The 17903-nt window shown below is 43.1% G+C and overlaps 1 protein-coding gene across 1 annotated transcript in view; it reads left to right on the forward strand.

Annotated features, from left to right (window-relative positions):
- The window catches only part of nrxn2b (neurexin 2b), an 86777-nt gene that overhangs the window by 1776 nt on the left and 67098 nt on the right, over window positions 1-17903 (forward strand). The window contains 3 exon segments of the mRNA XM_066656621.1: window positions 10801-10962; window positions 14298-14736; window positions 15850-16233. Of these exon segments, the coding sequence (XP_066512718.1) occupies window positions 10801-10962; window positions 14298-14736; window positions 15850-16233 (985 nt within the window).

Here is a 17903-nt window from a genome sequence, read left to right on the forward strand (position 1 = left end):
AGCAGGGCATCCTAGTTATTTAATCACAGCGAGGAAGGAGTTGAGAAACTTTTATCTTTTGGGTATTTTGTTGTTTTTTTTATTTTTTTCCGCTCTAGTCGAGCAATGATCTTGAGCAATATCCAAAATCCTCCATCCACTGTAAAAGTGGAAGTCTTTCTTCTCTTGCTCTTCTGTTTTTCCTGTTCTTTAACCCCTGACATCTTTTCCTTTCTGTTGAATTAAATTTTTTGTGGTGAGTTTCTGGTGGACTTTGACCCTGTCATAAATCATCCAGACTTCTCTAGGTTTCTTGTCTTCTTTCCGTTCTTTTTTCAAAGTCATTCGTGCGTTCTGTGTGGCATGAGTTTCACCAGCTTGAATTTCACCCATCTCCATCCCCCCCGGGAGGGTGTCTGTGTTTCCCAAGCCGAGGATGTCTCGGCTTGCACGAGTGTTTGGACATTATACTTTTGTTTCCGTCCCCCTGCCTTCGGGTTAACCCCATAATATACTAAATGTTTGCCTATTTCTTTCCCCTCATTCGTCTGGTGGAGTGGTGCTTCTTGCAGTTTTGTTTGGACTACCCTCTCCCATTGCTATGAGTGGTTCTGATCTGCTTTCGTTTGGTCTGAGGCCCTTGTTGGTTTGCGTCTGCTTAAAGGCTTCATCCAACCATGCTCATTCATCCATTGAGCTGCACGGCTTGTTCTCCACCATACTAGCATTTTTGGATGGATGTTTTGTTTCTTCTTAACCTTGACAAAACCCTTAACACCAAATAACATGAGAATTCTGAGCAATCCGATCTGATTTCCTAATCAAATTGCTGAAGATTTCTCCAATTGACTTTTCCAAATGTCTTTCTTCTACTTTCACTAAATTTACTAAAACCAAATTCTGTTACTAATACAACTGTTTGAACCAAACCTTTGTTGTAACTGTACTAACAACCATTTTTGTGTCTGACTCTCCCTTACTTACTAAAGTACTAACCGACTTCCCTCATCCTCCCACCCAATACTTCAACACCTGCACACGTAGACAGCAGCCTTTACCTAAGGTCTAAGGCTCTTTACTCACCCCTGGGCCCACATCTCGTTCGCATTCCTCTTCCGTCTAAAGCCCCTGACTTTACTAACACTTCTGTAGATTCACGTTAGCTAGTTGTATCAGCCTAGCTCTTTCTTTTAATGGAGTGAGAATCACAGCTTACTTAGCTACGGATCCCCAAGTGTTTATCAAAGAGAATATGTGGATTGTCGTCAAGCTGCCAGCCACCTGTGCAAAGAGACACTGCTGAAAATCGGACCTGCCGACGAACGCGCTGTTCTAACGTGCTGCTACCCTCAGGAAGTTGTTTGTTTTCTTGATGAATATGGCATGTCTGTCACAGCTTGGCTTTCTCTTCTTTCTCACTGTGTGTAGGTCAAGGGTAAGTAACATTTAAGAACGTAAAAATAAATCTGGCTGACTTCAAAGGCTTGGTTCCAACAAATAATATTCTTCAGGTAAGGTGCATATTTTTTATAAAGTTGTGCTAATATAAATATAGGCAGACAGTATATATTATCAAGGTCTTATTCATGACATCCTTTGTCAAAAACAGAAAATATACATACATTATCCATCACTAATATGTAATATAAATTATGTAGATTAATTAAAAACCCTCAAAATACTGAGTGTACTAATCATTTTATATTCACCACTCTTCTAATCAAATGAAAGTATGTTTATGTGTGTAATAGTGCTGGGAGGGTGTAGGAGTAAGGGATGGAGGTAAGTGCGGGAGGCTTTATTACAATAACGTAAAGGAAACTAGACAGAGGGACACTAAACACAAGAGCTAAACACTAAAAGCTAAACACTAACCATTAAACAAAGCTAAACACTAAACAAAGCTAAACACTAATCATTAAACAAAGCTAAACACTAATCATTAAACAAAGCTAACCATTAAACAAAGCTAAACACTAAACAAAGCTAAACACTAACCATTAAACAAAGCTAAACACTAAACAAAGCTAAACACTAAACAAAGCTAAACACTAACCATTAAACAAAGCTAAACACTAAACAAAGCTAAACACCAACCATTAAACAAAGCTAAACACATAGCTAAAACACTAAACAGCTAAACACTAAAAATAAAACAAAGCTAAAACTAGGTTGACCAGATGTCCTCTTTTACCCGGACATGTCCTCTTTTTTTAGACTTAAAATAAATGTCCAGGCAGACATTTCACCAGGGTTTTGTTCATAGAATTTCGTTCACAAACTAGTCCCGCCCTCCCCTACTCCGATTGGTTTGCTTGAGTGAGAAGGGGGCGTGGTGAAGTAGCCTAAAATCTTCTGATTGGACGGTCTGACTGTAGAGCTACCGTTATTGGTCGATAACCTTCTCTGTAAACATTTAATTGGTCAGTCTGCACGTCAGTAGTCCTTGTTTACGTCAGGCAAAGCTCATTTACCCACCCTCATCTCTAGCAGCTATGCCGAAACGGAAATGTAAGTTCTTGGATGAATTAAAAAAAGAAATATCCATGTAGCAAATAACGGTGTAAAGGACATAAAAGAACACATAGGTTCAGCTAAGCATACAACGGCAGTGAGGGGCGTGACCTCATCACCCCCACCCCCTGAGAAGTGTCTTCTTTTTCTATATCTCAGATCTGGTCACCCTACTAAAACACTAAACACAGCTAAACAAAGAATTGAAACATTAAACAAGGACTATACAGAAGTAAGGGGTTAAACACAGAGCAAGGCTAAGGAACAGAGACATCAGCCAAACAAAGCAAAACATACAAACAATGACCCACAAACACAAAAAAAAAACTGACAAGGACTATATAAAGACAACACCAACAAGAAACACCTGGACACTAATTAAAAACACGTGACACTAGAAACACAAGGGAAGGGTATCACATGACCAGGGAACAAGCAGGAAGCAGACAAGACGGGGGGGGGGGAAGTCACATGACATGGGGAGCACACAACAGAAACAATACAAAACAGAACACAAAACTAAACACAAAAGCCCTAAATAGACCTAAATCCTGTACTTTTTTCCTGTACAAACTGTCACTGTCCAATCAGAACATGTCTCTACAAAATAGCAATTTCAGAGGAGAAGGAAAATACTTTCTTAAATTTTCCATATTTGTAGTGATTTAGTACAAAATAGTGATTTATTTTCACAAGAGACGGTGGCTGCTGTAGATTAAAGGCTACCAGCAAGATCTTTAAAAGGAAATGATCAAATATAAAGCGTCGTGTTTGTTAGCGCAGCACATGTTTCAGTGGTTGAAACGGTGTCTAACAAAAACCTGGAAGTGAGCAACATATAAACTCTAAAGTAAGTGTATTAATGTGTTTTTTTTTTCCCAGACTCTCAGTCAATGTTGGAAGAATTTAACTTCATTTCTGAGTGAAATATCATCTACCATCTGTTAATCACACACACCGTGTCAGAAGTTAATATAAAACAGACTACAATCATTCATTTTGGATATCGATGTAGATAGGTTTAGTTCAACCACACATTTGATGTTCAGCCCTTCGGGAGTTGTTCTAGCTTTCACAGACAGCTGGGAAGAGCTGGTTTATAAATTAGTCACAGTAGCTTCTTGGTAGATAGCAGAAGTGTTTAAATTAGGCCTAATTAGTTCTCCCTCCAAACCTGTATACATAACGCCTGTCAAGGGTCAACATATAATTACAGTGCTCTAAATCAGAGATATCTCCTGTAGGATGTGTTGGGTTTCTCTGATGTAAGTGAATAGAGAAATATGCAAATCAGAAGGAGTTGTTACAGTTTTCTGAGGCAGGGGGCACAAAGCTTGACCTTAGCTCGCAGCTTAAGGACGGAGAGGTTTAAACCTGGCTGGAGGGAGATAACCGCGGACATGTGGAGTGTCTTACTCCGTGTTCTATTTCAGTCTGACTTCGGTTTGCTGAGGATAAAGTGAGGATTTCCAAGCAGGTGTGAAGAGAGGTGTAGCACATATTACAAGTTATTTTTAAATATAAATAAATCTCCCTTTAATCTCATTGTATCACCCATATCCCCTTGTTTTGTAGCCTCTTGTCTCAGGGTGAGGAGTCGAGTTTAAACGGATCTTCAGTGATCCATTAGAAATCACAACAAGGAGCATGTCATAAAAGAGAAAAATCATATTTTTTGCCCTGGAGTACAGACTTGGCAGGCAGCCATTTTAAAATGCTAATCTCCTCCTACCTTCTCAGCATGATCAAAAGCCAGACGCTCTGAGAGTCTTATTAAAATGCCGTTTATTTTGTGGAGTAGATTTCTCTTTGATTTGTTGGCGCTGGGCCATTGAGCCAGAGCCATATGTTTCCTGTTTCTTTAGACAAAGTCGCATTGAAACTGCTGTGTCCGGTTTTTTTTTTCTGAAATGGAACAAACAAGGGTCACCCTCAGCGTTTCTGACAGTGTTATGGTTACTGCAGAGGTAGTCGGTCTATCACGGATGATCCTAGAGTGGAAAAAATGACCTGTCAGCACACTTTTAATATATATAAAGTAGGTTCTGCAAGCTCACTGAGACCAATACATCAATATGAAATAATTATCTCCACGCTGACAGGTGATCAATTTTCCCATATTTATTAGAACAGCCCCGTGACAGCAAGATGGAAAATTTTATCTGAGAAAACGGCTGCCCTGTCAACTCATAATATTATATAACCAGGCTTTAATTGTTCTGTGTGAAGGTAGTAGAGCGTTTTTAGCTTTTCACTGTCATTCTGCGTGTGTGTGTATGAAAATAAACAAGGCATTGTAAAGGACAGAAATGCAAAATAAAGGTAGGAAATGTGTCCACCGTTTGAACGAACCCTTACAAATGATAGTATAACATTAATGTGCAGTTTCTTTAGTGAAAATGATGTGGAATGAGGGAGGAGTAAAAAAAGGGAGTGAGAAAGGTGTGATTAGAAGAAGGTGGCAGTGAGGAAGATGCTTCAGTGAACCTTATTTCTCCTCTCAGATCATTTCCGTTTGTATACACAAGCTCCTTTTAAAACCCTCACTGTTATTCTGGTTGATTTAGACTATATCTTTATCTGAATTCATTCCACAAAGATGTTGCTTGGTTGGACAAGATTTTTAATGATTCTGCTCTCACTCAGCCGTCCTGCAGAATTAAAGCAACACTAGGCAAGGAATGGTATTTAGGCTCCTCTACTTTTACAGCACTGTCCTGAAATCAAGGGGGAATGGGGAGGGAGTGTTTTCCTGCCCTCCTCCTAAAGTTACATAGTGCAATTTCTGTAGTGCTGAGTTCAGAGTAGCAACAACGGAGGCTCTGTTCTCCCAATTACAGCTCAGTGGAGAATCACCATGATTTTGAAGCTGTGTTGAAACTAATGTTGCTTTAAATCTGGATTTAGACCTCACTTCTGTTTCAAAACAGAACATCACTCAGATTCTAGTGTAAAAATGTGGTGCTACCAAGCTGAACTATGTTGTTGTAGTGAACTGAAATTGGATTATTTAGATTATTTCATTCAATCATTCGGTGCAAGGCAGGAATACACCCTGGAGGGGGTGCCAGTCCTTTACAGGGCAATACACACACTCACACATTCACACCTATGGACACTTTTGAGTCGTCAATCCACCTACCAACGTGTGTTTTTCGGAGGAAACCGGAGCACCCAGAGGAAACCCACGCAGACACAGGGAGAACACACCACACTCCTCACAGACATTCACCCAGAGGAAACCCACGCAGACACAGGGAGAACACACCACACTCCTCACAGACAGTCACCCGGAGGAAACCCACGCAGACATCAATTTGCTCCGGTTTCCTCCCATTGTCCAAAAGCACAAATTGATAGGTGGATTGGTGACTCAAAAGTGTCACCCTGCAAAGGACTGGAGCCTCCTCCAGGGTGTGTTCCTGCCTTGCACTCAGTGATTCCGTCTAGGCTCCGGACCCACCATGAATGAATTAACTAGTTATTTTAGTTTAATATCAATTTGAAACTGATTTCAGCCAGTGATCTGTAAAGCTTGTCCAGGATAGCAACAGCATTGGTGGGGGGAGCATGGGTCGTGAGTGGTGTGTATACAGCATGTTCGGCTTTAGTCAGAAGTCCATGTGCTCAGGACTTTAACACTGGGACTTGTGATGTTTGTTCAGGGAGTTGAAGGTTCTGGGGCTTTTGCTCATGTAGGAGCTTTCACTGTGTTGCTCTTTTGAAGTTTTTAAGGCTTTGATGCTCTCTCTCTCTCTCTCTCTCTCTCTCTCTCTTTTGCTCTCTCTCTGTCTGTCTGTCTGTCTGTCTCTCTCTCTCTCTCTCTCTCCCTCTGCTTGAGTTCTATTGTTGTCTGGAGCTTTACAATCCCCAGCTTGATATCAGTAAGCAGCACAATAACAAACCAGCAAAATGGAACACAACAAAAGAGCCGATTACACCCAACCTGTCAAAGCAGACACACTGTCTCTGAGCAGGAAGCAATGCAGAAGAGTGTTATTGATCTGGTAACGAGCACACGAGGGCTAACTAGTGCCACTCTGTGAGTTTCTAAGGACAGCTAAATTTCACTTGGGAATATTGCTGTAAGGGTGGCATGGTGGTGCTGCATGTAGTGTCACTGTCGCACAGTTTCAGGGTCCTGGGATTATGTGTTCATGCCCCGCCTCCATCTGTGAGGAGTTTGATGTGTTCTCCCTGTGTCTGAGTAGGTTTCCTCCTTCCCACAGTCCAAAAAAAAAAAAAAAACACAAGTTGGTAGGTGGATTGGCTGCCCAAGTGTACATAGGTGTGTGAGTGAATGTGTGAGTGTGTGTCGCCCTGCATGACCCTGGACCATGGATTTTTCATATCTGAATTGAGAGTGGAGACTGATTTCCTGTTTCTCTTCTCACTCTGTTGCTTGGTTTTATGCTAATGATTTATTTTTAAAAAGTAAAATAGAAGAACAATAGTTTATGTCCTTACGTAAATGAGTTATCTTGTATCGTATGTCCTCATATATTTATTATTTATGCTCCTGAAAATGAATAGTTCTTAATGCCTGTGTTTATATTGGACATGATTTAAACAGTAGTTTTCAATTTACAATTTACAGTGTGCTTCAGAACCAGCAAAGTAGTACAAGGAACATTTGTAGGTCCTATCCTTTTGTCCTAACTGTGTTTGTGCATACCTGTGTGTGTGTGTGAGAGAGAGAGAGAGAGAGTGAGAGAGCATTGCCAGGCTGAGAGACAGGTGGTCTGAGCAGATTGTGGCATATATGCAGTGCTAATGGTTAATGTAGGAGCCTTTTTCCTGGGGGCTGGCAGGTAGGTTGTGGATGATGACACGCCATTGAAAAGGGCAAATATGACTTTGCTATTATTTTTGTTAGCACCTCTGAGGACAAGAAATACCATACTCATATATTCAAATTAATTTGTGTTTGAGCAGCGCACGAAAGTGAGAGGCCTTGACTTAGACGAACCACCTGTCATATTTTTTATGGCTCATAATTATATTTCAATGACTTTAACTTTCATCATATGCCTGGCAGTCCGGGGGAAAGTATGTATATTTAATGCGTCGACTCCCGACTGCTATTTGTATTCGTGTGTCATAGAAATAATGTTAGCCTGGAGGCTAGCCTCAGGGCACGGTGCCACCAGGGACTCTGAGCTATGCAAACAGACGATTCCCTAACTGTTTTCCTAACTCTCCACTTCGCACATGTTAGCGGTTAGCCTTTAGCATTGAGCTGGGACACGTGTGAAATATTGCCATGACACCTCCTTTTCTCTTTTGCCCCAGAGCAGTGTTATGATGCAAGTCCCTGAAACGTGTGCTGAAGTGCAGGTGGCAGCTCTTTTTCTACAGACATTCTGCAGAAAAACTCTACTAACTCTTAGCATCATTATCACTGTTGGTGTCTGCATCAAGGCTGAGCTTTAGTGTTGCCAGGCAGTGGTCAGCTACATGTAACCCATGATTCCTTTCCAAGATATAAATAAATAAACGGATTCTTTTTTATTCTCTGAGAAAAGCAATCATTTTCTCAGACTGAGAGGCACTTACTTATTTACTGAGCAGGCTATTATCCGTGGACGAGTGGAAATAAGGTATGTACGAATGTAGTGAGTGGTCAGGAGTATGCTTTCCTTCAGATATACTTCTTGAGGCGTTATACATCATACATAGCAGATTATGCTCATGTTAACTGTTGTCAACACTGCAAATAAAAAAGCTGAATAGCTCAGAAGGTTAGGATCATGTCTCTTTAATGACAAATATATATATGTATATGATTACGTATAGTAGTCACTGCTAATGTTAGCTGAATGCACTAAACCAGTTATGAAGCTTCTCTACAAGCCAGATATTTTTGAGATGGGCTATTTGTGAAGCATTTAAATGAAAATGCAAATATGTTGATAGCAAAACTAGTTTAAATTCGCTCCCCTCTGGTGAGGAAGTGTGCGCATTTAATGTCTCTGATGTTACATTTTCTGCACAGAACGCAAGAAATTGTTCTGAGTTTTGGGAAAAATGCATAATGCATTGTTTTTCTACTGAAGTGAGCACTAACCTGCGTGTTCCTCCTTTTTTCAGCTGGATCTGGTACAGGTGGCTGGCAGCTGGCTGACTCCGGGCTTGTTAATGATTTGCTCGTTCTCCTAATGATGGCGGCCAGGCCAGAAACCAGCCCTGCCAACACCATCAAAATGCCACCAGTGTTACGGTGGATGTATCCAAACACACAGAGCCTAATTACCCAGCACTGTTTACCAAGCGGGCTGTACACTCTCCCCTCCGTCCCCAACAACAGAACACAACAGTATTTCACATCGTCACCAGAGAATTCGCCACATTTCCTCTTGCAAAATCCCACCGGAAGATTATCAACTGATTTAGATGTAACTGCGAGGGCCAGTCGAATCCAAACCCAGAATTTCTCAAGTCGACATTTATTTATTTACACCTGGTCCCGAAGGAAGCCGTTTCTGTATTGTTCTGAGTCTCCAAGCCCGTTTTACATAACCCACGCCAGAGGAAGTCCTGACAGTGCCCTTTCTGAGAGATTTCACCCATTTTTAAAAGCATGGCCCGTTGGGCTCCGCACAAGCTCCCTGCAGACGCACTTTCTCCACGTGAACACAAAAGCAGCAGACATAAAAATGTGTTGCCCTATTCGGAGGGAAGTACGGATGATGAAACAGAAAATTGTGCAAACAAAAAAGCAAAGGAAAGAAACACTGTGGAAATACAAACACAAAGACAGAGAGGAAGCTCAGCGGGGTTTCTCTAAAGTGCAGTTGCTGAAGGCCCAACTTAAACTCGCTCTTTCTCAGATGCTTAAGCGTTGTCCATTTCCCAGCAAAGTAAGAACGGTAGTGTGTTTTTAGATTAGACCTGGGTAAACTGAATGTTTCTGTGTGTTTCTTTTTGCCCTGCGTTAGATTACACCATTGTTTTCAGAGTTTTTCAGAAACTAAAGAGGATTTCATTTCTTTTGGAATCTCCAAATGCTAACTTCACAGAAGTGAAGAGAAGGAACACGCCTTTAAATCCCTGAAGAAGCTTTAATAACTGAAAAAAACAGGTTCTTTAGGGAACCAGAAGTGGCTGCTCTAAGGCATTGCTCTAAAGAATGATCTCAAAGCTCAGCCAAGTCAGCAGCACGGTTAAACGTGTGGGTATGAATATGAATATGGATTTTCTTTTGCGCTGTAGCTCAGCTGAAACACTTAGCCTTTATCCTGTTTGTTGTTGGATCAAAAAAATATTTTGGCAGATAAGGTTGTCTGTTGTTCGATCGACAACATGCGGAACGCTAACCTTTATCACTCGGACTTTTTAATTGGAAGGAATTGGAGACGCGTTTAGCTGCAAAGGACAAAAGCGTAATTATGCTTCAACAGAAGAATGTGACTCTGCCAAAGGTTAGGTTTAACAGCAGGGTTTACAACAAAAACCCAACCCCAAATATGAGGACATGCAAATACAGTGGCACATTCCACCCGCTCCTAGCCAAGCGGGCGCGTTTGATCCGGCTGCGCGTGTTTCTTTGCGGCAGATGCCGTATTAAACCCTGGAGCGCCCGCCGCTTCCTCCAGCCTGTGCTATTAGAGTAATTAAAGCGCAAAATGCTATCTGACTGCAAATTCCCGCACAGACCGTGCCTTTTGGCGATCCCTCTCTCCTGCTCGTGTGGGAGGTGTGTTCTCAGCTAAAGCCAATTACCAAAAACATGGTTAAAAATACGCTGTGATTGGCCGTCTTTTACCCCTCATTATTGAGCCAAGTCGAGGTCGCAGATTTAATTAAAATGTCTCTTCGGACACAACACAGGGAAATAGTGTTCGTACGTGGGTTTGAGCTACAACCAGACTTCAAAGGACTTCACCATGATAGATTTTATTTAGTTCTCTCTCTCTCTACAGATGTATCTCTACAGGAAAGATGTTGGTTTATTGGCTGTATCTGTATCTGTTTATTAGTTGTATCCCTTTGTGTTTAAATGAGAAGGAGGTGAAAGGACATTCGTCGTTGGAGGTTGTGACGTGTGACGCAGTAAATAGCATTCGGAGGTCAGTGATGTGGGCCACTGCAGCTGTACTCTACAGAAACTTCTGACCAGAGCTTAAACTTCTGACTCACTTTTGTGGAAAACAATAAAACAGTTGTTCTGAGGCGACTCCTTCAGTTCTATCCAGTGTTTAATCCAACCTCTTCCTTTCCTTTCCTCTATTTCCTCTTCCTTCCTCTCTTCTGGCAATCTCTCTCTCTCTCTCTCTCTCTCTGGTGGGCTGTGCCCCCAATGAACAGGTGACCATATCAGTGGATGGTATTTTGACCACCACTGGTTACACGCAGGAGGATTACACTATGTTAGGCTCGGACGATTTCTTCTACATCGGTGGAAGTCCCAACACTGCTGACCTTCCTGGGTCTCCCGTCAGCAACAACTTCATGGGCTGCCTCAAAGACGTAAGTGTGTGCAAGAACTGCATTGCATCCTCCTGAAGTGACTGATCTCATTTCACATAAATGGGATTTATTGGGATCCTCTACTGGGATGTAGTTCTACGTCAAACAGGGAGTGTCTCCGAGGGCGTGTTTACACTTGTAGTTCAGTTCCCTTGGTCTGGATCAAAGAAGAATATGGCACAATGTGACATTAGTCCAGGAACAAGTCTATCTTCATGATCAGTTGTGTAGTGGGGGGTATGTGTGTGTGGTGTGTGAAAAGTTTGGACTGGAGTTATTCCAGTACTGTTCTTCTCTTTTCTGCTTGTTTTGATTGTGCGTGTGGGTGGGTGTGTGGGTGGGTGTGTGGGTGTGTGTGTGTGTGTGTGTACGCATGCTTGTTTTCTTTAATTAACTCAATTCCAGTGTAGTTGGTAAGCCAGCTTTAGCATCCTGACAGGCAAATTAAAAATTGATTTCTTCGATTGGCTCTGGCACTGCCTTCTTGTGTCCTCTTGTGCTTACACACACACACACACACACACACACACACACACAATGGCAGGAGGATGAAGTAGGCACATGGGCACAGATTGCACCAAAGTGGAAGTACCTCTCTAATTTTACAGAAGGGGAACACTCAGTTTAGTTCACCCTCGTGACCTGATGTTTTTTACTGAGGTAAATATGACGTTCCCCAGCCCATCACTGCTATTACACATTATCATGAGCATCCTTAACTTGTGTACACACATGGGCGAATCAGGCAGAACTCATGTTTCTTTATATCTGTAAGTGGAAGGCGTTTATACTCTGCATCAGGGGTTAACTCTAAGCAGCAGTACTGGAAAGCCACTGCCCTGCACAGTTTATGTTTACCAAGCTCTATCTGATTCAGCTCATCAGCTAATTATGAAGTCCTTCATTAGATGAATGAGGTTAATTTAGAGCAGGGAGAATATTAAACTGTACAAGTGCTTGACCCAGCCAAGCTGTAATTTTCACTGCTGTATCGTATTAAAGCCATCATTTCACTATCATGCTGCATTATAGTTGTGCTTTCACTCATTTCTGTCAGCTGAAGATATTGAGCACATCGAGCAATCAACAAGGAAATATGCATTTACCACCGTCCGCATTCTCTCTTCGTTCCTCTTTGTCATTTTAAATACCTGCCGATGCAATGAGAATTTCCACTGTCCCTCAAATATAAATGCTCTCCTTCAAGGTTTCATTTCTACAGTAATTACTTGATATTTACAGTTAAGACCTCCGGGGATTATTAAGAGTTTTTAATGATAGTAACAACTTTTACAGTGACTTTCAAATTTTTTGAAGAACTCATTAACCATGTGGACTGCATTTTCATGCATTTCATTAAAGGCTAAGCAGCAGCGATATGAAAGTGTCAAAGAAATAAATACAGTGGTTGAGTTCCTAACTTGTGTTTATTGATAGTCAGAAAACATGTTATTTCTTACTAATTGAAGGAATAAGGTTTAAAAGACCGTTGGTCCCCCCCCCCAACGGTGTTCGGAAACTCTAATAGGCGTCTTGCCTGTGACGTAGATGGTGGACAACACTCTAGAAGCTGCACTTAATTTAATGCAAAATGAGGAAAAGGTGTGTTGTTTTTGGCTGCAATCATTCAATGTACAGTGGGACATCTGTGAACAAATGGCCCAAAGATCCCAAAATATCCAGAACATGGACTAAATTTGTCCACTTTAAACGGGCACTTTGGAAAGGACCCTCCGCTCACTCCGTTATCTGTAGCTCATTTCACTGGCGCTTTTCCAACAATATGGGCATGTAAGGACACCAACGAAAGGTGTTCAAGAGCCTCTGTAACATGGAGGTAAACAGGGTAAGGACACTCACTTCGCCTGTTTTAGTTGGTGTTAGTTAACGTTAGCTTGACTCGCTAAACTCGGTGGCTCAGATTATACTCGGCTACGTAGCTGCATTACGGAGGTTTATAGTGTCGGATGAATTCGAGTTCGACTTCGATCACATTTACAAGAATAACGGTACCTCTACATTTGAGTTTAGCTTATTGCTAGGCTATTGTCATGAATAATGTTGGTTATTTAGCTAGATACTGTCATAACAGTCAGTCATAACGGTGTTTTACCGCGGCGTTGTTCAGCTGTTGTCCACCAGTGACGTCACGGTCGCGTTCAAGAATTTCCGTAGAGAGCTCGGGTTTTTCCGTCAATTTAATAAAATTGTCAGTTTTAAAGCAAATTAAGCTGCTATTTTCATTTTAATTCATACTTATATCTGTCAGTGACTACAATAATGTGGAATATTCATGGAGGTCCATTAAGTGGTGCTTAGCCTTTAAGAAGGAAATCCCAGGTGAATGAATGTTAGCCGTGTTAACCTCCTCACTGCTTCATTTTTGTCACAAGGGGGTGCTAGCAGTCTAGTTGCGCACCCACAGATCCACACCCACCGACTGGGTTCAGAGTAAATTTGGATACTTTTGAAACGTAGGTGGAAAGTCCAAACTGGAGGAACGGGGTGGTCTTGCCCTTAAGCGAGGCGATGCCACCCTGCAGAACCTGAATGCGCCATCTCAAGGGGACTACCACCAGCCATCACATAAGGGATGGAGTAAGACGTGTTTGCTTGACATTGGGACAAAATGCTCTACCAACCAACTAGGTTTGCACCCCACTGTTTGTGAATTGTTGGTGGTCTCTCAGGACTGTGATTTTAGATTGAACCGGGTGTGAGGAGTTCCCTCGCTTAAGAACAAAGCCACCCTGTTCCACCAGGTTGTGGATCTAGTGGTTCCCCCTTGACAAATTTATTATTCAGTTTTTCAGGAGTAAAATCAACCTTGTTTGCACATTTCTTTAGTGTTTTCTCTGCTCTAATGTTTGTAATTTATTTGATATCGTGTGCCATGCTCTTCATAAGTCAAATGCTATTTATTAGATATGAAAAAAATAATCAACGTCATTGAAAACACTGGTTTTCCCAGGTCTGGGATTAGGAACTTCACTTCAGCAAGAATTGTAATGTAAGAGGATGTGTGGAGCACCCCATCACTGCTGATGTTGATTATCAACTGTGGGTGTTATGAGATTGAGAAGACTGTTCAAGTGTGATCCTCTAGGATCTGCATTTGTCACCTCTCTAATCACTTTCTATTAAGCTACGTTACATTTCGAAATAAATTAAACGACTCACACAATACACTTACACCCCATGGGTGTCTCATGATGTTTAGGAACAAGTTAGAACCTCAGACAAGTCTCTGCATGAATCATTTAATAATGACGACATCAAGGGTCATTAACTTTCAGTGTTTAGTGTAAGTACCACGTTGTGTGTCGCTCCTAAAGGTCGTGTACAAGAACAACGACTTCAAGCTGGAGCTTTCCCGACTGGCCATTGAGCATGACCCTAAGATCAGTCTTCACGGTGACCTGGTTTTCCGCTGCGAGGACGTGGCTGCCCTTGACCCTGTGACGTTCGAGACGCCCGAGTCCTACATCGCTCTCCCCCGCTGGGACACCAAGAAAACCAGCTCCATCTCCTTCGACTTCCGCACCACAGAGCCCAGCGGCCTGCTGCTCTTCAGCCACGGCAAGCCCCAGGGCAGCAAGGAGCCGCGGCACGGTCGGGAACTGAAGACCGATTACTTCGCCATGGAACTGCTGGACGGGTTCCTGTTCCTCCTGATGGACATGGGCTCCGGCAGCATCAAGATCAAAGCCAGCAATAAGAAGGTCAACGATGGCGAGTGGTGCCATGTGGACTTCCAGAGGGAAGGGAGGAAAGGTGAGGAGAGCAACACCTTCATACGAGGTACAGAAATATTAATGACCAGTGACAACTGTGTTAAATCTCAAGTTATATTTTTGTTCTCGTATAATAGGACGTGTGCATGTGCACACACACACACACACACACATGCACACAACCACATAAAGCCTACACTGTAGATGTGTTAAATGAGAAATATTAATTTCTCAACCACTTACCGTACATGTGCTACTGGAGTGAACACACACACTCCCACTCTCTCACACACACACACACACACATATTAACACACTCACACCCCTCTTTACCCCTAAAGGATAGGCTTTGAGGGCACACAAATCTATTACTCATTGACTTATCCTGCCAATGGCTGCTTCCATTTGGTATAATTGGCTAATGGAGTGTTTAGCTATGTGTGTGTGTGTGTGTGTGTGTGTGTGTGTGTGTGTGCGTGTGCGCGCATGTCCTAGAGGGAGTTTGTCCTGCCCTGCTGTAATTGCATTTTAATAGACAATTAAGAGAGCATCATAAATCTCATTGATACATCAGGAGAGAAGCTAAGAAACACACACACACACACACACACACACATGCTCCACACTCCTCTGTTGCACTTCTGCAGAGACCCAGCAGTTTCCTACTAACTGCATGAGCCCAGGAACCCACACTCCTTCTCACCCTTTCTTGCTCTTCTCTCTCAGCTCAGTGGTGTATGCAGGGCCTGCCAAGGTTTATTGGCTCTGTGGCATTCTCCACATGTGTGTGTGTGTGTGTGTGTGTGTGTGTGTGTGTGTGTGTTTGAGTGACAGGGTGAGGGTTTGATGCCTTGTCCAGAGTGTGCTTTTCCCTTGCGCCCAAACGTTTCCAGGTCGACTCTGGACCCACAGCCGTCCTAAACAGAATGAAGTAGTTACGGGAGATGAATTTTGTTTATTTTGTTCTGAACAAGTTTGGAGCATGTTCGCCCATTGGTAGATCTGTGTGCTCTCTTTGCATCCCTAATATGCAGCCAATACCATGTGATGCATGTGAATCTGTAGCCCTTATATTGGTCACATACAGCCAGCCACAGCAGAGGATGTACTGTTATAAACTGCTTACAATCCTCCTCCCCCTCTCCCTCCCCAGGTTCTATTTCAGTGAACAGCCGCACCATGCCCTTCAACTCCAACGAGGGCAGTGAGATACTGGATCTGGACAGTGATATGTACCTGGGTGGACTTCCTGAGAACCGGCAGGGCCTGGTGCTGCCACCAGAGGTTTGGACGGCGCTGCTGAATTACGGTTATGTGGGCTGTGTGCGGGATCTATTCATCGACGGAAAGAGCCGTGATGTCCGGAGGTTAGCAGAGATCCAGAGCGCACCCGGAGTCAGCAGCTTCTGCACACGAGAACTACAGAAAAGGTGCAGCAGCACTCCCTGTGGCAGCGGAGGAATTTGCAAGGAAGGCTGGAACCGCTACATCTGCGACTGCACGGGAACCGGATTCCTGGGCAGCAATTGTGAAATAGGTGAGAAGGTGATTTCATTAAGACAGTGACCACAGGGCGTCCCTGTGTTGTATGGTGTCGTGCTTCTTCTATGTGATGTGTACCTCTATTCAAAGCTGTTTTAAAGCATTCTGCTGCTTCGAGTCCCACTCTGGGTCACTGTCTGTGAGGTGTGCTCTCCCTGTGTCTGCGTGGGTTTCCTCCGGGTGACTGTCTGTGAGGAGTGTGGTGTGTTCTCCCTGTGTCTGCGTGGGTTTCCTCCGGGTGACTGTCTGTGAGGAGTGTGGTGTGTTCTCCCTGTGTCTGCGTGGGTTTCCTCCGGGTGACTGTCTGTGAGGAGTGTGGTGTGTTCTCCCTGTGTCTGCGTGGGTTTCCTCCGGGTGACTGTCTGTGAGGAGTGTGGTGTGTTCTCCCTGTGTCTGCGTGGGTTTCCTCCGGGTGACTGTCTGTGAGGAGTGTGGTGTGTTCTCTCTGTGTCTGCGTGGGTTTCCTCCGGGTGACTGTCTGTGAGGAGTGTGGTGTGTTCTCTCTGTGTCTGCGTGGGTTTCCTCCGGGTGACTGTCTGTGAGGAGTGTGGTGTGTTCTTCCTGTGTCTGCGTGGGTTTCCTCCGGGTGACTGTCTGTGAGGAGTGTGGTGTGTTCTCTCTGTGTCTGCGTGGGTTTCCTCCGGGTGACTGCCTGTGAGGTGTGTTCTCCTTGTGTCTGTGTGGGTCTCCTCCGGGTGCTCCGGTTTTCTCCCATGGTCCAAAAACACAGTAGGTGGATTGGTGACTCAAAAGTGTTTATACGTGTGAGTGTGTGAGTTAATGTGCTTGTGTGTGTGTCGCCCTGTGAAGGACTGGCGCCCCCTCCAGGGTGTATTCCCACCTTGCGCACTGTAATTCCGGGTAGGCTCCAGACCCACCACGACCCTGAATTGGATAAGTGCTTACAGGCAGTGAATGAATGAATGTTTAAAATATCTCTGAAGGAACAAGTTTGAATACCTCTGGCCTAGATTAAAACTAAAATAATAATCTGACCATAAGATGATTGACAGTAACTCGTTTTCATGATTATATGTGAATCCTAAAACTGACCCCAAACGCAGGGTAAATGCAGTTTCTCCAGATCTACATGTGACCTCAAAGGACACACCTCCATCAAGAGTAAGCTTCGATTACAGCGTCCTTTTCCTGACGATGTGTTATGGCTTGTTTGAGTGTAGGGAGATTAACGTTCCACTTCAGAATCACAGTCATCTGCCACAGGATTAGTTCTGAACTAAAGGAAAACATAGTAAACATATTTATTGATCAATTACGTCGTTACGATTTGACTCAAGCCTTTGATGCTGCAGTGGTACACTCTGACCCAGAAACTTGCAGGAACTCCTGATAGGAGCTTTAATGTTTATTTCATGAAACGTACTTCTTGTTCTTGTTGTGAAATACAGCCGATAGACTAATGATGTTAGAAAAGCGTGGATTTCTTCACTGACTCCAGAAGTAGTTCTTCACGTAAACTGCCTAATAGCTACTGATTTACCACTAATTATGATTTATATTTAATCTTAGTTTTAAAAGGTAATTCGCACATTTTATCACCGAGACTGTATTTAGGTTGCATCATTATTAATACGCCTTTTCCTCGGGTACTCAGCATCCTTCCCAAACATCCGTCTTTCCGATGGTATCCACCTGAGACTGACC

Source organism: Hoplias malabaricus, chromosome 2 (genome assembly GCF_029633855.1).
Source record: "Hoplias malabaricus isolate fHopMal1 chromosome 2, fHopMal1.hap1, whole genome shotgun sequence".
Lineage (NCBI taxonomy): Eukaryota > Metazoa > Chordata > Actinopteri > Characiformes > Erythrinidae > Hoplias > Hoplias malabaricus.